The sequence below is a fragment of the Podarcis liolepis genome, assembly GCF_965112155.1.
Source record: "Podarcis liolepis genome assembly, chromosome: 17".
Lineage (NCBI taxonomy): Eukaryota > Metazoa > Chordata > Lepidosauria > Squamata > Lacertidae > Podarcis > Podarcis liolepis.
The window spans coordinates 5,810,192-5,829,314 of record NC_139571.1 but is presented as its reverse complement, the minus strand read 5'-3'; the positions used below and the strand labels follow the sequence as shown (position 1 = coordinate 5,829,314).

General features: G+C 48.2%; 2 protein-coding genes across 3 annotated transcripts in view; one reads left to right on the top strand and one right to left on the bottom strand.

Annotated features, from left to right (window-relative positions):
- LOC310696923 (uncharacterized protein) overlaps positions 1 to 19,123 on the bottom strand; it is a 164,588-nt gene that overhangs the window by 100,762 nt on the left and 44,703 nt on the right. The gene's annotated exons all lie outside the window — the stretch shown is intronic.
- The window catches only part of GRIPAP1 (GRIP1 associated protein 1), a 66,147-nt gene continuing 49,197 nt past the window's right edge, over positions 2,174 to 19,123 (top strand). The window contains exons 1-12 of one of the 2 annotated variants that reach the window (XM_083482965.1): positions 2,174 to 2,458; positions 6,952 to 7,018; positions 8,342 to 8,403; positions 8,572 to 8,598; positions 9,920 to 10,027; positions 10,969 to 11,122; positions 12,113 to 12,336; positions 13,816 to 13,863; positions 14,006 to 14,037; positions 14,548 to 14,595; positions 15,664 to 15,763; positions 16,790 to 16,867. In XM_083482965.1, the coding sequence (XP_083339091.1) occupies positions 2,417 to 2,458; positions 6,952 to 7,018; positions 8,342 to 8,403; positions 8,572 to 8,598; positions 9,920 to 10,027; positions 10,969 to 11,122; positions 12,113 to 12,336; positions 13,816 to 13,863; positions 14,006 to 14,037; positions 14,548 to 14,595; positions 15,664 to 15,763; positions 16,790 to 16,867 (990 nt within the window). In that variant the 5' untranslated portion in view covers positions 2,174 to 2,416. The remainder of the gene's footprint in view (positions 2,459 to 6,951; positions 7,019 to 8,341; positions 8,404 to 8,571; positions 8,599 to 9,919; positions 10,028 to 10,968; positions 11,123 to 12,112; positions 12,337 to 13,815; positions 13,864 to 14,005; positions 14,038 to 14,547; positions 14,596 to 15,663; positions 15,764 to 16,789; positions 16,868 to 19,123) is intronic. The other variant, XM_083482966.1, reaches the window with a different exon arrangement.

The following is a 19,123-nucleotide window of genomic DNA, read 5'->3' as shown; positions in this document are numbered from 1 at the left end:
ATATATTATATATTATATACATATATATATATATATATATATATATATATATATATATGCTTTCGTATACATATATTTGCTTTCGTAGATTTTCACGGGTACAGGAATGCAGGTTTTGGTGTCTTCGGGTGTCTTCCCGTGTAAGAGTTGGGGTGTCTAGGCGACGTTTCGACGAGGTCTCACTCGTCATCTTCAGGCTGGTGCTTTCGGCTTCTTGTTACTGGAACAGAGCAGGATCTCAGTGTTTGAGTTCCTATAAATACTGTTGAGGGGGTGTGGTGTATAGCCTCCAACGTTCTGGGCAGAGAGGAAGTTCCCAGGTTGGTGTGCCTTTTCTTTGGTTTCTTTTGGTTGTGCACACCAACCTGGGAACTTCCTCTCTGCCCAGAACGTTGGAGGCTATACACCACACCCCCTCAACAGTATTTATAGGAACTCAAACACTGAGATCCTGCTCTGTTCCAGTAACAAGAAGCCGAAAGCACCAGCCTGAAGATGACGAGTGAGACCTCGTCGAAACGTCGCCTAGACACCCCAACTCTTACACGGGAAGACACCCGAAGACACCAAAACCTGCATATACATATATATATATATACATATATATATATACACACATACCCACCCCCACCCCAATGGCCTCACTCTGCTGCAAGGCAGCTTCTAGTGCTTCTGCAAGAATAACCCGGCAACGGCAGCTATAATCATATCTTAAACCAGGCTTCCTCAAACTCAGCCATCCAGATGTTTTTGACCTACAATTCCCATGATCCCTAGCCAGCAGGACTAGTGGTCAGGGATGATGGGAACTGTAGTCTCAAAACATCTGGAGGGCTGAGTTTGAGGAAGCCTGTCTTAAACTCTCCCGTCCAAGGGCAACCAACTTCCACTGACTGAAAGCCGCTCTAGGAGGGAAATGTGCCTGATCTCCATGGAGCCCACTTCCGCTTTGTGGGAACGTAACTTTCTCTCCCTGACTACACTGTAAATGGTTGCTGTTTTCCTTAATTATTTGAGGGGGGGAGGAAAGCGGAAACAAGGAGGACATCTAAATCTCCCCCTCCTGCAGTAAGAGTCCAGTAGTTTTCCTAATCTCCGAGAATTCTTCTTGCAATAGTTCTACGGCGCTCGCTTCCTAAAAACTGTCCGCTAAGAGAAAGAAAAAGAAATTGGGAGAAAAGCAATGACAAACCTAGACAGCATCTTAAAAAGCAGAGACATCACCTTGCCGACCAAGGCCCATATAGTTAAAGCTATGGTTTTCCCACTAGTGATCTATGGAAGTGAGAGCTGGACCATAAAGAAGGCTGATCGCCGAAGAATTGAGGCTTTTGAATGATGGTGCTGGAGGAGACTCGAGTCCCATGGACTGCAAGAAGATCAAACCTCTCCATTATTATGGAAATCAGCCCTGAGTGCTCACGGGAAGGACAGATCCTGAAGCTGAGGCTCCAAGACTTTGGCCACCTCACGAGAAGAGAAGACTCCCTGGAAAAGATCCTGATATTGGGAAAGATGGAGGGCACAATGAGAAGGGGACGACAGAGGGCGAGATGGTGGGACAGTGTTCTCGAAGCTACGAACATGAACTGCGGGAGGCAGTGGAAGACGGGAGTGCCTGGCGTGCTCTGGTCCAGGGGGTCACGAAGAGTCGGACACGACTAAACAAGAGAGAGAGAGAGATTAAAAGGATGGAGCTTGACGACCCTCGCCTGCTTCCAGCCAGGCCAGGAGGGATGCGGTGCCCCCTCCGCCGAAAGAAGGGCTGTGGAAAGCGCCGAAATCTATCCAAGAGCGCGGGCCTCTGTGGGCTCCGCTGCGGCCTCTTTCCACCTCCGCCCCGCGTCTTAAGGCGCAGGGAAAGGAGCGCGCAGCTTCCCCGCTGAGCCAGCGGCCTCCGCACTTTCTACTTTCCCCAGTTCCATCCCATAATACTGGCGAGGAAGGGAAGAGGAGAAGCGCGAAGAGTTAAGCTGCCTCCTGGCCTCTTGGTCATCTTCGCTCGTCGCGCTTCTCCTCCTCCTCCTCCGCGCTTCCGGTCTTCGGCACTTCTATGCTCCCTTACGTCCGGTCTTCGGCACCTCTATGCTCCCTTACTTCCGGTCTCCGGCCCGTCTACCCTTCCCACTTCCGGCCTCCAGGCGCCTTTCCCTCTTCCCCCCGCCTTCGCTCATGCCGCTCTGCTTCCGGTGGGAGTGGGGAGGGAGGAGAGAGCGAGAGCGAGAGAGCCTGAAACCCCCCATTCAGCTGGTTCCTCTTCCCGGCTTCCTCTCTATGATCTCCTCTTAAAGCCATCCCGGGCCGGGCGGGGGCGGGGCTTCTCCTCCCCCTCCTCCTCCTCCTCCCCCGCCTTCCCTCCTCCTCTCGTGGGTCGAACCAAGCAGGATCCGAACCGGGGGCCGGAGGGGGAGGGAAGATGGCGCAGGCCTTGTCTGAGGAGGAGTTCGAGCGCATGCAGGTGCGTATGGCCGGGCGGCCCGGTGGGTGGGTGGGGAGAGGAGTGGGGCGGGGCGTTGGGAGGAACAGCACCCAGTGGGTGTCATGAGCGCGGGGTGGGGGTGGGTGCTGTTGAAAGTATTCAGGGCTGGTGGGGGTCAGGTTGCCATTATGATTTTGGGGAGAGCAGGGTAGAGATGCAGAGAGTGGTGATTCCTGAAGATTTGAGGCTGGGGGCCAGAACTGGGTGGGTGCTGTTATTATTTGTTTATTAAATCTGTATAGCGCCTTTCACCCCAAGATCACCCATAAAGAGAACCTAAGTACATAATGATAAAACCCCAATAACAAACCAACAACGCCGCCCCCCCACCCAAAATACATATTTAAAAGGCTGTAGATTGTTTAATTAGTTGTGTGATATATGTGTGTGTGTTTGCTGCATTTGTTCTTTCAGGTTCATGGTTAAAAACGCATTAGGTCAGGGCTGAGTAGCCTGTGGCCCTCTAGATGAGCCTTTCCCAAGTCCCCAGGTGTTGTTCGACTACAACTCTCATCATCCCTAGCCAGCAGGAAGAGTGGTCAGGGATGATGGGAGTTGTGGTCCAACAACATCTGGGAACTGTCCGCATCCTGCCCTTCAGGTTGAGAATGGCTGCTCTAGATGTTTCTGGGTTGCAGCTCCCATCCCCCCAGTGTTCCAGCTGGGGCTGGAATTCAACAAGATCTGGAGGGCCACAGGTTCCCTGCTTGTGCCTTAATCCCCACGACGGGATGAGCTCCCGTTGCTCGGTCCCTGCTCCTGCCAACCTAGCAGTTCGAAAGCACATCAAAGTGCAAGTAGATAAATAGGTACCGCTCTGGCAGGAAGGTAAACGGCATTTCCGTGTCCTGCTCTGGTTCGCCAGAAGTGGCTTAGTCATGCTGGCCACGTGACACTGAAGCTGTACACCGGCTCCCTCGGCCAATAAAGCGAGATGAGTGCCGCAACCCCAGAGTCGGCCACGACTGGACCTAATGGTCAGGGGTCCCTTTACCTTTAAGCCAGCCCTTTGCCTGTGGGAATTATCAAGCACAGTACTTTTGAATTGGCAGCCCCTGCTGATGTTTGCTTTAAACTTTTCGGTCTGCTTTCTGTTGCCTCCCCCAAAATTATCATTGGCAAATTCTCAAATGAACTGAAAATAAATTTATTTATTTTAATTTATATACTGTCCTTCATCAAAAGATCTCAGGATGGTTCACAGATTTTTAAAATAAAAAAACCCCATCCTTTTCGTGGCCTCCTGTCTGTGGAATTGTCACCTCATCTAAACTAAGCTGAGCACCAACACTGATGTCGCTAAAAACCCTTGTTCAAAACCCACTTATTTTCTCTGGCCTTCGCTGGTCATTACTGCCAGCATTGTGCATTCTTTTTTATGATCTTGTCATTTCAGATGAAAGGCAGTATCTAAATATATTAAAGAAATAAAGTAGAATAAACATGCTTCCCCCAACCCACCCTACCATGCTCTAACTCTACTTTTGCCTCCCCACTTCTTGCAGGACTTGCTGGCCTTCTGTATACTAAGAGACAAAGAGAATGAAGAATGGAGTTCCTTTGCCCTTTAAATCGTATGGGCAATCTTTGTTCCTCCAGATGGTGCTGAATTACAACTGCATCAACCTCAGCAAGCATGGCCAGGGATAATGGAAGTTGTAGTCCAGCAACACCTGGAGGGTCAAACCTTCTTCACATGTGTTTTAAATAGTTGTAGAAGAGGGGATTCTAGCAGATGTAGCTTTCCTCTCCTGCCACCATTCGCTCTTCTATTTAACTATTCATGGAGCCCTGTTCTCATTTGCTATTTGGTCCTCCTAGCATACATAAATATATGCCAAGGCATCTTTGCTGATTTCCATCATCTTGCACCTTGCTGTGCCCCAGAATCTTTGGGGCCTCAGTTCATCCCTGCAGGGGAAGCAGTGTCACGTCCTCCTTTGCTTTCTTCTCTTGCTGCTGCTTTCCTCAGTTGTTTTCCCTCTGGCTGCCCTGGAAGATCAGGCCAAAGGCCAATCTAGTCCAGCACCCTGTTTTCAGAGTGGCCAAGCAGATGTCAGTGGGAAGTCTGCAAGCAGGACCTGAGAACTGCCCCCTTGTGATTCCTAGCAACTGCTATTCAGAGACGTAATACTTGCAACCTTGGAGGTAGAACATAGTCAGTAGCCCTTCCTGATTCACTGCTGAGAGTTTCAGTCACGCTGCTTTACTTTTGAAGCATGAAAAATGGTGAATGAAGTTCCCATTCTCCAGTTGCTTTTATAAAAGAAGAGATCAAACAATACAGTGGTGCCCCGCAAGACAAAAGCCTCGCAAGACAAAAAACCCGCTAGATGAAAGGGTTTTCCATTTTTCGATGCACTTCGCAAGACGAATTTCCCTATGGGCTTGCTTCGCAAAACGAAAAAGTCTTGCGAGTCTTGCGATTTCCCCCCCTTCCCCCCTTTTTCTAAGCCGCTAAGCCGCTAATAGCCTTTTAGCCGCTAAGCCGCTAAGCCTTTAATAGCCGCTAAGCCGCTAATAGCGCTAAGCCGCTAACAGGGTTGCTTCGCAAGACGAAAAAACCGCTAGACGAAGAGACTCGTGGAACGGATTAATTTCATCTTGCGAGGCACCACTGTAAAACTGTTAGCACATTTGGAATCCTAAGCAGGGTCTGGCATGGCTTCAAATTGGATGAGATTCCTGCATTGTAGGGCATTGAACTAGAAGATCCTTGGGGTCCTTTCCCACTCTACAATTCTACGATGATATATCCCATTCCTTGATCTCTTACTCCCACTCCCCAGCCGCCTTTGGTCCAATAACCAGATCACAGGTTGCTTTTCCAGAGTGCATAAGGGCCCATTGGTCCTTGATTAATCACATGCACAGTGGGGAATTTTACCTGTGAAGGGGCATGTTAATTTCACTGTAAGGGTGCTGCCTGTTTTCGCAAGTAGGTTTTTGATGTATACGAGGGAACCTGTAGCCCTACAGATGATCTTGCACTCCAACTCCAATCAGCCCCAGCCACCAGAGCCAGTGGTCAGGGATGATGGGAACTGTAGTCCAACAGCAAGGTTCCCCGTTCTGGATGAATATAACACAGTAAGAAACTTGGTCCACTTCATTTTGTTTTAGGACCTTGAGGGAGTCAGTTCAGTGTCAGGAGAAACCAGCTAGCAATGAAAGGAGCCATGGAGGGGGTTTGTCATGTGATAAACACAAGGACTCTTTCTGCCCTTTTCCAGACTTGGTTATGTTGACTTTCTGATACCTGCAGCAACTCTTTCCAGCACTCAAACAATGTATGCTTTTTGCTTTGCTGCTGAAACACAACTATCTCTTGTGGGGAAGAAGGCAGCTGATACAATGATTTCTTTCACAGATCAAAAACATATGCAAGTTGTGGAGTGTGCTGTTGTGAGGGAACAGAGTTAAGACTATAAAGCAGGAGTGGGAAAACCTGTGACCATCCAGTGTTCCTGGGCTACAACTCCCATTAGCCCTGACCATTGGCTCTGCTGGCTGGGCTTGATGGGTGTTGTTTGAATATAACCTCTGGAGTTCCCCAGAAAGTCCCCGGCTCTGAACTCCTGAGTGAAATATGGCTGACCGCGTGGTGTTTGGCACCTCGTCCCACAATCCCAGAGTCACTTATTGGTGGCCAGAAAAACTAGTTGCTATCAAGGCTTTTGATGCCAAAACACCCTTCTTCAAGCTGGTGCCCTCCCCTCCGGGTGTTTTGGAGTGTCGGTCTTAATGTGGGGAAGGGGTTGTCTGTCTCTTTGGTAGTAAGTCACTTTGGGTTGCCCTGGGCAAGATAAAGCGACGTAACAAATTTAATAATAATAGCTCCCATCAGCCCTAGCCGAGGGGTTAGGGACGATGGGAGCTTTGGCCACAAGTTGGGAAAGGCTGCATTCAAAAATAACAAATGGGGGAAACTGATGCAGACATATGGAAGGCTGATGGCAGTCTTTCCATTTCTTCCAGATTGCTGCTTCCATATCCCCCATATCAAACTCCAGGGTAGACATATATATTATATTATCAGTTGAAAGACAATATAAGGAATACAACTAAAATAATAGAATATCTGGAGGTGAGAAATGAAAAGTAAGGGGCATTGATGTTTATAGATTCATAGAAGGCCTTTGATAATATTTCATGGACCTTTATGAATAAGTCTATAGAGATGATGAACTTTGGAGAGTCATTTCTTAAATGGGTGGTTACTAAGATCGGGTCAAGTCCTATCTCTGATCACCTTGAACTGTTAATACTACTACATTATTATTATTATTATTATTATTATTATTATTATGAGACTCTTCTTCAAAAAGTGTCCCACGCATTGTTTCCCAAGGAACTCATGTTCCCGGCTTGATCAGTGGAAAAAGCCCTGGGCTCTTGGCCACAAACCTGGCCAGAGTTCTGCACTGACTGGCCCTGCCAGCTTCTTCATTCTTTACTGTTTCTCTTGCTAGGCTCAGCTACTGGAACTTCGGACTCAGAATTACCAGCTTTCTGATGAACTCCGCAAAAATACTGCTGGTAAGAAGCAGACCTTTCTCTGCCAGCCCCCTTGAGACTGCCAGTATCTCTGGTTACTGGGTACAGCATGTTGTTCACAGGCTTCTGTGTTCTGCAACTGAGATTAAAGCAGCGGTTCTCAACCTGTGGGTCCCCAGATGTTGTTGGACCACAACTCCCATCATCCCTGAGCTCTGGCCTTGCTAGCTAGGGGTGATGGGAGTTGTAGTTCAACAACATCTGGGGACCCACAGGTTGAGAAAGGCTGGATTAAAGTATCACAATCACCTTGACTCCTATTTATTTATGTTAATAGCTGCACACATGTAACATGTGCTCTGTTCTGTGTTTCACAACGGAACTGTTGTAGAGTCTGGAATTTTAAGGAAAATAATGGTTGCAGGAGGAAAACATTAGGTAGGAGTGGTATTTTCTGTACACACCAGGCTACCTGTGTGCTGTGGTTTTGTTGGAGTGCAAAACAACAACAACAACAACAACAACAACAACAACAACAACAACAAGGGAGGGGGGATGGGACCTGGTGTTGATCACAGAATTCAGCTTTCATTAAAAACCACCAGTAGTCCATATGATTGCAAAGGCATGCTTCGAAGTGTACAGGCAATGCCTGGTGAAATTGTAAAATTGAAGCAAATTGCCACATCACCTTTCCTGTGGTTAGAGGGTTGGGTGTTGGTGCCCTAACCACAGCCTCTTACCTTCCTATAAGTAGCAGAAGCAGAATAAACTATGTTGAAGTTCCAGGGGCTTGCCAGTCCCTCCGCATCCTTGGACAAGGGATGAAGAGGTTGCCAAACAGACAACTTCCCTCTCCAGATTGAAGCTCTCTAGCCTTGCCATCAGATAGGAAGTGGGGTTCCACCTCAGCCAATCGCTACTGGCATCCTCTTTCGTCCTTTGTCCTTCTTTTGGCTGCTTTTGCCTTCCTTAAGATGACTGGCTGACTGCTCTCTGTGCACTGTTGGAAGGCCTAACATCTTTCTATGCCTTCTTACCTCTTGTGAAACTCCCCTGATACTCCCATTTGGCTGTGCTGCTGCCGTTCTCCCTGAGCCTGTGGTCTCTCTGTCATTTCCAAAGACCAGGAAAAACATCTCCCTGCAGCAGAAACATACACACACTCTGCTTCTGAAATGCAGTTGCAAGAGAGGACACGAAATTTGCTCTTTTATACGCATGTATTTAAAATGTTGAGATTCGAGTTCTGTGTCAGATACCAGAGTTCATGTCGTGTTCTACAAGTACAGAATCATAGAAGACCAGCGGCCCTCTCTCTAAAGTACTTCTTCAATTCTGATCTCTTTCCTTTGATATTTTTAGAATTAAATGGTCTTCGGCAACGGGTGACCTATTTGGATAAGGAATTTACCAAAGCTCAGAAGGTAAAGTTCTTCACTGCAGTGGATGTGTGGGAGGGAATGGGGGAACCACATGGGAACAAGTGGGAACACCCTGCCATAGAAATAATTGACTCTGACTCTGGGGTGTAATGATAACTGTTTTCCCACCTTCCTGTTGATGTATTATTAACCAATTTCTCTCTTTCCCAGGCTCTGAATAAGAGCAAGAAGGCTCAGGTAAGGCTTCTTGCATGTGTTGCTTGCTGTGGGTGCTCCCAGGTATCATCCTGCCAAGGTCAACTCCATCTCTCCCACCAACATCTGTCATCATTTGATCATCCATCTATCAATGGTTTGGGGAGCACCTCCAGCTTGTGGGCCTATCTGAGCCCACCAGGTCCCCCCATTTAGTCCACCTGTTTTCGCCAGACCACACACCTACCTGCCACACTAGCAGGCATCTGGGTAGGGTGACTGACCCTTTCTACCTGTCAAACTTGGCCTAGAGGTGAGGTGGCAGGAGATCCAGTTCATGTGCCCCTGCTCTGCAAGGCCTCCTTTCCCCTGATGAAGGTCCGCCTCCCCATTCGTTGGGAGTATCCATAACCTAAGCTGAGGTGGAAGCAGCCCTACCCCCCAGAAAAAAACTGATTTCCCTACCCAGCCCTTCTCCACCCCAGATCTTGAAAAAGTTCTAGCATTCTGGGAAGATGGGTCATTTGAAGATTCAGGATATAGTGACACAGCAACTTTTTGTGTGATTATATCTGGCTCCAAGTGTCAAGTAGGGACGTAGGTGGTGCTGTGGGTTGAACCACAGAGCCTAGGACTTACCGACCAGAAGGTCGGCGGTTCGAATACCCGCGATGGGGTGAGCTCCCGTTGCTTGGTCCCTGCTCCTGCCAACCTAGCAGTTCGAAAGCACGCCAAAAAGTGCAAGTTAGATGAATAGGTACCTCTCTGGCGGGAAGGTAAACGGCGTTTCCATGCGCTGCTCTGGCTTGCCAGAAGCGGCTTAGTCATTCTAGCCACATGACCTGGAAGCTGTACTCAGGCTCCCTCGGCCAATAAAGCGGGATGAGCGCCGCAACCCCAGAGTCGGCCACGACTGGTCAGGGGTCCCTTTACCTTTACCTTTAAGTGTCAAGTAGGGAGAAGATCTGGGAACTGGCAGTGGACATTTGAGTAGGAATAATGCCTTCCAAATACCTTCCACTAAAATGTAGAAGGGGGGTCGTGTTTTCCTCCCCCTTCCCTCCCTTCCAGTTTCACCCTTGTCCAATCAAGTACCTCTGCTACCCATCCTATAGGTTGTGGCACTTTGCCTATGGGTAAGTACCACTTGCCTAGAGCTGAGCGGCTCTGTATGTTACTGGGAGAAAGGCAGGAAGCTAACAGGAAGATAGTAAGTAGGGGCATTTCCTCTTGTGGTTGGGAAACAAGCAAACAAATCTTCTGCTTGTGGATGAGGTGCCGGCCCCTAGTGGAGGGAGGATGAGCACCGCAGGGCTTGCGTCTGTCTTTGAGTTATCATTGAATTCTCTCTTTCCCCCCACAGGAGGTGGATGCCTTGCTTAGTGAAAATGAAATGCTTCAGGGAAAACTGCACAGCCAGGAGGACGACTTCAGGCTGCAAAACAGCACTCTCATGCAGGAGCTGTCCAAGGTACTTGACTGCTGAAGTTGCTTCTGCAGTAGCGCTAGGGGCCTGCCAGAGGGCGCTGCTGTGAGGCACAACATGGCATTGAGAGTCGCTGATGAGCCACCCAGAATTCTGGCACGGACATTCACAGGAGCACAAGAATCACACTGTTGTCAGAACACAGTAGGCTAACTGTGTATATGATGCGGTATTTTTAGTCTTCCATCCACAGCTGTGGTCACAAGGAGATACTTCCTCCTCCAAGATCTGGTGTCCCCCTACACTGGGGGAGAGTATAAATAAAATTTATTATTATTATTATTACACTCTTTCTCATGGGTACCACAGCTTAACAAAATAGCGTACCAGACAGAGAGCATGGTAGATGTGCCAAAGGACCAGCTGTCAAGAGCTGTCTCCCTGATTGCTTGGCTTCCTTTGGGTTTATGAAATAAAATATTTTACTCCTGTGCCCCAGCTGGGCAGTCAGACTGGTAGGTGGCACCAGTACAGGGTTTCACCTCCCCTCCTCCCTCCCCATAGCGTGTTGCTTGAGTCATAGAGACCGAGTTACTGAATGCTTTCCTGTGTGGGCAGCACCTTGTTAGCTGCAGCGTTACTGTAATTTGGATAGTGTGGGTTAATTAATGTGGGCAGGAGTTTTTGATACAATCATGGGTTTATTTCCAGACCTGTGAAGCTGGAGCTGTTGCAGCCCTTACCTGCACCTTTCCAAAGAACAGTCAGAGGAGCAAAAGAGCTGTGCAGTCGTCATGCTGGAACAGGGCTGGCTCCAACGACTGTTCTTTGGAAGGGTGCAGGTAGCTGTTGCTTCCTCTGGGAAAGAAGATCCTGGTGTAGCAATGTTCCTGTTTCTGCCCAGATGGATCAGCTGCAAATGCCTCCCCGTTTCCCTGAAGACTGTGCTGTTGCCCACAGTTAACCCTCTGGTCTCTCTAACCCAGCTGTGCGCCCAGATCGAGCAGTTGGAGAAGGAGAACAAGAGTCTCCGGGAAGGGGGGCCAGCAGCCCCTGAAGGGGCCCCCCCGGCCAGCCCTGCGGATGGGGAGCTGCTGAGGCTCCAGGCAGAGAATGCTGCACTGCAGAAGAACATGGCAGGTACCGCTCTGCATTGGGCTGGGCTTGCTCAGGATCAACACAAGAAAGTCCGGGAAATGGGGTTGGTTGGATGCAGCGGAAGACCAACAAAGTGGAGCACCAAGAGCCAGGAGTGAACATCTGGTGGCCTCTCGATACTGTTGGGTTGTAACTTCCATCACCCTCAGCCAGTGAGTGGTCAGGGGAGATGGGAGTTGGAGTCCAGCAACATCCTGAAGGGCTGTAGCTTCTCCAGCCCTGACCATGTATCTGTTGTATAACCCATGTGCATGCTGAACTATCCTCCCAGTCCTGTATTTGTCAAGATCAGGGGTCAACAACCTAAGGCCCATGGACCACAAGCGACCCATGGGGGTGGTTTAACTAGCCCAAGAGCCACTCACGAACTGAGCCACCTGCTTGGCGAGTCCCCGCACTAAACCGGCACGGTGTGGTGCGGCAACTCGCTTCTGCGGTGCCAGAAATCGTGTCTGCGCAGACGCAGATGTTGGAAATCGCAGGCGTGCGCGCGATCCAGCCCACAAAGGGATATCTGCTGTAGTGAACCAGCCCAGGCGAGGTAAACCTTGCCAACCCCTGATCTAGAGAGAGTTCCTTGCCTGCAGCAGAACACACAAACCTGTGGTCCTCCAGATATTGTTGGACTATAACTCCCGTCATCCCTGATCATAGGCCGTGCTTTCTGGGGCTGCTTGGAGCTGGAGCCCAGCAACCCTTGGAGGCCATAGGTTCCCTAGCATCCTCCTGGGAGGTTGGAGCCTCCAGAGTTCAGATCCTGTCTCAGATCTGAAATTGGGTGGTCTTGACTCTTGCCAGTCTTTCTCAGGCCCATGACTGTAGCGATGGCAAAGCGATTGGCACCATTCTCAAAAGGCTGGTTTCCAATAATAATTTTGCAGGGCAAAGGGGCACTGGTTGAGATGGGGATGGGGCTTTGGAGGCAATCTGGGTTGAATCTGGGGACCCACAGCGGTGGCTCTTGTTCCTCAGCTTTGCAGGAGCGCTATGAGAAGGAAGTGGCCCGGCAGGGAGAAGACCGAGGTGGCGGGGAGGGCGACGCCTCCGTGGAGTCTCCCCCTGCTGGCCAGGCGGGTTCGGAGCCACAGGCAGCTGACAGCAGCACCTCCCAGCAGCTCCTGTCCGAGGTGGAACTGAAGTGGCAGACAGAGCGGGAGGAGAAACGGCTCCTGAAGGAGCAGCTGCAGAGCCTCGAGGTGCGTGGCCGTGTGGAGGAGGCACCATTGGGTGCTGCTGCCATCCTCCTGCCAGCCTTTGGCTTCTAGCCAGGAGCGGCAGCTTGAGCTGGTCAAAAGCAGCCTGCAAGGAGAGCTGCTTCTTTTGCACCCCTTTCTGGAATTCAGATGCTCAGCAAATTAAACCTAGTTCTGGTCTCCCCTCCAAAAACCCTTGCTGGAGAGCCCAGCAAGACATGGCAGGGAGCTTGGGTTTCTGGGCCGAGGGCTACTGTTCAAGCCTTGTGCTGACCAAGGGAAAAGATGAAGCATTCTCCAGTTTTCTGTCATCTACTCCCTGGCTAAGCATCCCTGTGCCAACTGGGCTCCAGGGGAACTGACCCTGATCTGGGTGCTGCAAGTCATTCAGTGTTTCTTCCTGGCTGTTGCGCACTTCCTCCTGCGCCCTGTTCTCACAGGGGCCAACCAGAGGTCTATGGGAAGTGGGACTTTTCTCTCTGCTTGTGATTCCCAGCAGCTGGTGTTCAGAGACCTACTGCTGCTATCACTGGAGGCAGAGCTTAGCCATCGTGGCTAGAAGCCACTGATAATCCTCTCTTCTATGAATTTGTCTATATTGGGGGCTGAGTCAGCCCTAGTTTCTTTTTTTTTTCCTTCAAAATTTTTTATTCATTTTATAACACAACTTAACAACACAAACAGAAAAACAGACAATACAAACTAATTCTTGTATTATCCTTATTTTTCCTAAACATTGTTAGGTGAGCTTCCCCACGTCCCCCCTATCTGATTTTCATTTTACCTCATCTTTAGCAGTTTACATATATCATAATTTTTAACCATTTTTTTAATCACACTTACTTTTACCATGAAAATCGTAACATTTTATTCCTTACAAGTAATACTATTTTAAAATACACTGTGTTCTACTTCTAATCCTACAGCCTATATCCACTTCCAAAACTATTCTATATTTTCAAATATTCTTTAAATTTCTTCCAATCTTCTTCCACTGTCTCTTCTCTCTGGTCTCGGAGTCTCCCAGTCAGTTTGGCAAGTTCCATATAGTCCATCATCTTCATCTGCCATTCTTCGATAGTCGGTAAATCCTGTTTCTTCCAGTTCTTCGCTAATAAAATTCTCGCAGCTGTTGTGGCATACAGAAAAAAAGTAACACCCTTTTTGGGGATTTCACCCCCGAGTCAGCCCTAGTTTTTTGGTGGTGGAAATGAAGAGCGAAAGTCTTGCCCCTCTCTTGCTGCTGCGCTAAGCCAGCTGTTCCCTTATGCACCAGGCTTTGCCCAACCAGGTGTGCTCCGAATGTTGTGGATTACAGCTTCCCTTAGCCCCAGCCAGTACAGCTTGATTGTGAAGGCTGCTGCAGACTTGGCAGGGGTGCTGGAATGGTTTTCTGAGAGAGAGAGAGAGAGAGAGAGAGAGAGAGGGAGGAGAAGCACTCTGAACCCTGGAGAAATGTGTGCTTTTCTTTGCCTCCTGTAGGCATGCAAGACGACAGAGATGTCTCGGTTGCAGCAAGAACTCAGCAAGGTAAGGAGAAGATGTAAACACCTGTGTGTGCTTTCCACTTCTTGAGGGCAGGGAAAGTGGAATGGGTGGGCGGCATGGATGTTTTTGAGGGGCGGTCATGGTTGCCATTGGGAACTCACAGCCCATTCTCTCCCCTGTGCAGCTGGCTGAGAAGCTCAAGAAGAAACAGGAGAGGTAAGTTTCTTTCTTATTAGCAGTCAGGACTTTCTGCCACACCCAGCTAATAAGCATATTTCCTGTCATTGGGCATTGACACGCAGGAGTGTTACAGGCAGGGCTGAGTCTGTTTTGCATCTTTGTAGAATCTGGAATCTGACATTCTGATTTGGGTTTATATATATGCATATTTTTATTGTATATTCTCATATAACACTTCAACAGCATAAAATACAGTGGTACCTCGGGTTACAGATGCTTCAGGTTACAGACTCCGCTAACCCAGAAATAGTACCTCAGGTTAAGAACTGTGCTTCAGGATGAAGCCCCATTAGCTAAAGTGGTGCTTCAGGTTAAGAACAGTTTCAGGTTAAGAACGGACCTCCAGAACGAATTAAGTTCTTAATCCGAGGTACCACTGTACTGCGGGGGGAGTTCTTGCTGTGTTTAGGACAGCGTGTCCTTTTGGGAAACCTACCCTGATGCATGTGTTTAACATTTCCCTCTGTTTTGCCTCCCCCTTCTTAGCTTTCTGCGGCTTCAGACCGAAAAGGAAGCTCTCTACAATGACAGCAGGTATGGAGCGAGTTTCCTAGAGCAGGGTTTTCCAAACATAGGTCTCTGGCTGTTTTTGGACCCTAGCTAGTGGTTCCCACATACACACAGTGATTGGAAACCCAGTCAGATGGGCGGGGAATAAATAATAAATTATTATTATTGGTTCACAGTTTGGACAAGACCATAGGAGAAAGTCCCCTGGGTGGAGCAAAGACTCCTGGAGGGGCAAAGTGAGCAGTAGGCAATGGTGGAAGTCACTGCTGGTGGCTGCAGCCTTGATCAGCAGAAGACCACAAAAGGCTGGTGGCATTACTTGTAGCCTGGCAGGCTGGGACCAGGAAGATGAGCTTGCAAGGGCCAGTCAATGGGTGGAATGAGCTGCGTCGCATGCCTGGTTGCCTGGAGCAAAGGCACATGGGCACATACCCAGGAAGCCCAGGAACATTCCTGCATTGCACTGTGCCAGGAAATGTTGTGTTCTTCCCAGCCTCCACCCATTTTATTGTGCTTTATTTACCCATTTTAGACCTTGACTTCCACTCTGAGAAGAGTGCTTAAGGCAGTTTCACGACATGTTGCAAGCAATGCAAAGAGCACAGGACACTCGTAGTGATGCAGCACGATATCGAACCGCAACCGGGCAACATGCTGTAGTCAGAGAGGTTAAGGTTACAACGCTAACCTCGCTGAATTTGGGAGTAAGCCCTAGCGAGTTCAGTGGGACAACTTCTGAATAGACATAGTTAGGATTGTGCAGGATTGGGCAGAAGGCAAGCTGAAGGCTCACCTGAACAAGGAAGGTTTTCAAAGTGAGATGGGGCGTGAGGCAAGGGGTTTGTGCAGTCTGGGTGGCTGCTGCGGAGAACTCCTGTTCTCTTGTAGCTGAAGGTGGCTTGACCAGTTTGTGGTAGGCTAACTAGCGCCTGCTGGTTGCTGGCATAAGAGGTCCTGGATCCTGGTCCAGCAAAATGTCCCCATAAAAATGAGATTGAAATGGCTGTGAGAATTACCAGTAAGAGGGGAAATGGGTGCATTTTGGTGAAGCCCCTTCCCTCTGTTAAGTAAGCCCTCTTGCCCGCTTTTTAGGACTAAAATTGAGGAGATCCAACAGAGGAAGGAGGATGAACTCAAATCCCTGCAGGTTCGCAACCAGAAGCTACAGCAGGAGCTCCAGACAGCAAACCAGGTAACCAATAGTTGCCTTCCCCTTCCTTTGGAAAGGATGAGCTCCAGATTTAGCTCTGCTCAGGGCACAAGTTCATTGGTTGCCCCTCATGGTTCAGAAATAGAGTTCAGGGCCTTTATTTCTTCAGCTGGAAAACCTGTTGATAGAAGTGTTTCAAAGCTCTGGGTTCAAAGCTCAGCCTAGCTCTTCACCTCTGTATCTGTTTCTCTTCATCCACCCACCCCACCCTCAGTTCTGAAATCTACATTTGGCATAATTGTGGCCTAGCATGGATAAAGGTGTATCTTTATTGCTATGACGAACTGCCGCAGGAATCCTAGAAATTGTTGTTCAATGAGGGAGCTGAGGATCTCCACCAGAACATTCCTAGCATCTCACTAAATTACAGTTCACAAATTCCTTGGTTTGGGGAGAGCTATGACTGACGTAGGGGATGCAGGTGGCGCTGTGGTCTAAACCACTGAGCCTAGGGTTTGCCGATCGGAAGGTTGGCGGTTCGAATCCCTGCAATGGGGTGAGCGCCTGTTGCTCAGTCCTTGCTCCTGCCAACCTAGCAGATCGAAGGATGTCAAAGTGCAAGTAGATAAATAGGTACCGCTGCGGCGGGAACGTAAACAGCATTTCCGTGCACTGCTCTGGTTTCGCCAGAAGCGGCTTAGTCATGCTGACCACACGACCCGGAAGCTGTTTGTGGACAAACGATGGCTCCCTTGGCCAGTAAAGTGAGGTGAGCGCCGCAACCCCAGAGTCGTTCGCGACTGGACTTAACTGTCAGGGGTCCTTTACCTTTTTTTATGACTGACGTACCATAAATAAGCCCAGATAGAACAGTCTTAAAAACATCATCATTAAAATGGGAAAGGCTAGAATATATCATCTCTATCTCTTGTCTGTTTTGCTGTGAGCCAGATTCCTACTTATCTACATAGTCCTTATGGGTGAACCACCTGTATATCGGTGACTGGTATGTTGGTGAAATCTTCCCCTGAATCTCACTGCCTGATCAGATTGTTCCTCCCTTCACAGGGCTGCTCAGATTTAAAGGACCAACTGCAGAGCCGTCGGAAAGAGCATGAGGTGGCCCTGCAGGCTCTCCAGGACCAAGTGAGTTCCCTCTGCCACACACTCTCTTTGTTGAGAAACTCTGGTCTGTATCAAACTTTACTGGCAAGGCATAAATCCCTTTTATTGTGGGTCTGTGCCAGGGGTCAGCAAACTTTTACAGCAGGGCGCTAGTCCACTGTCCCTCAGACCTTGTGGGGGGCTGGACTATATTTTTTTGGGGGAAATGAATGAATTCCTATGCCCCACAAATAACCCAGAGATGCCTTTTAAATAAAAGGACACAATCAGTTGTAAAAAAAACAACTGATTCCCGAACCGTCCGTGGGCCAGATTTAGAAGGCGATTGGGGCGCATAGTTTGCCTACATTAAAGATGAGCAATGGAAGATGGCGTCGTTAGTGGAAGCACTGGCTTGAGCTCCGCAGCAGTTGTGCGGTTTTTTATTAGTTTTTATTAGTTTTATCAGTTTTTAGCCAGCTCTTATCAGCCTCAGTATTTTATCTACAATATTTGGTGGCTGCTCTTCAACTAATATACTCACAAGGCTTGAGTTGAAAGCTCAAGTTAAAAGTCCTAGGAAAAGGAAGAGGGGGAGGAAAACGCCGAGAAACAACACCCGACGGAGCTAATGAACCGAGGTGAGATTTTCACCAACTTGACCCTACAAGATAAATAATGGTGACGACCAGGAGTGGCTGCAGAACATCAGGCTTTTATCAGAGTGATCTAAGACCTCTCTCTAAAAGAGCTACCCCAAAGGGAACTCAAACAAAAAGCACTCGGCCCTTTAAGAATAGGGGTAAAGTTAAACCGAGTGAGAATCAGCAGGAAACTGAAACTTCTCCCTCCTGCGCTGAAGAATGCCATAACAAAGGGCAAATAAAACCCAAAGTAAATCCAAACACAATTGGTACAGTCACCGAAGTACTCCCAAAACATAGATTTAAATCCCAAGCTTCTCCTGAACCATCCCAAGTCCAAGAAGTGGAAGAACTAATGTTGAAACAAATTGCAGAGATCTCTTTGGGAAACCCTAAAACATCAAGAGACTCCTGCTTCCAACCCGAGACAAATGAGGATGAGGATTTATCAGTTGTCAAATGGCTTGTGCTTTTAACTGAGGATATCGAAAATATAAAATCTTATCTGACCACCTGTACAAAAATCCTCACTATAATGATGGACACTTGCAAAACCCTCTGTAGGGAGTCCAGCGGGATGACTGCAGAATTGGAAAGTAATAACAACTTCCTTCCTACCACCTGCAAAAACAGACCACCAAGGAAGGCCAAGAAATCTTGTAGGCCTACTGCCTTGAAAAGGAGGCCCATAAGGGTTAAAAAGAGCAGAAATGTTAAAAATTTTAAAGCAGTGCGTTACAAAAAAATGGATTTTAAAAAGCCCTTTAATCTTCTCAAGAGTATCCCAATAACCGAGACCAGTGGGAACACTGAGAAACTTTTAACCAGGAAATCTTCTAAGCAAGAATGTTTTATAAACCCTTGCCCTGATGCTGCGATGGATTGCTTGGAACCCTTAACACCTATCCCAACACCTAACTCCAAGCAAGACATTTTGATCCAAGATCCATGGTCTTACATTCTATCTGTAGATGAAACCAATCCCTCTAAGAAGAGAAATCAGACAAATCTAACAAACAAAAACTGGAATCTGGTGCTGTACCGAAACAAACTCGTTTTATCAAATTATCCTAAACCCCCAGGACTCCTGTCACAAGAAGAGCGTAAAGCCCATCTATTGAACCTTTTAAAGATCTATATGCCGGGCATCCTTAATAACCCTACTGATTTGGCCCAAGTGGAATATCTATACTTCAATGGATTCCTCGCCAGAGCGGTGGTCTCATTCTATGAGGGGAGACTGGCAAAACAAGTGTACAAATGTAGAGAACAACTGGAGACGAGTGGTATAAGAATCTCAAGGTACTTTAAAAATGAAGCACCTCCAATTCCACTCATCCCCCATATCGTAAACTTGCCAAAAACTCAACATGAGATTGACCAACACGTATTAATTGATATAAACTCTGTGGAGGACATCTCCGAACACCCTACTGGCCTGGTTGCCAAGGACTCTCAAAGGTTGGAATCCCTTGGGCCCAGATATGCGGAGAATCAGGGAATCGATCTTGATAACTTTGATAATAACTTACTCTACTCTTATAGCGTTCTCCCGCAAGAAGCTCAGAAAGAAATACTTCATAAAATTGATACCCTTTACTTCTGCCTGACAAAAGTGACGGAGGAACAGCTGAGATTACCTAAACAAAATATA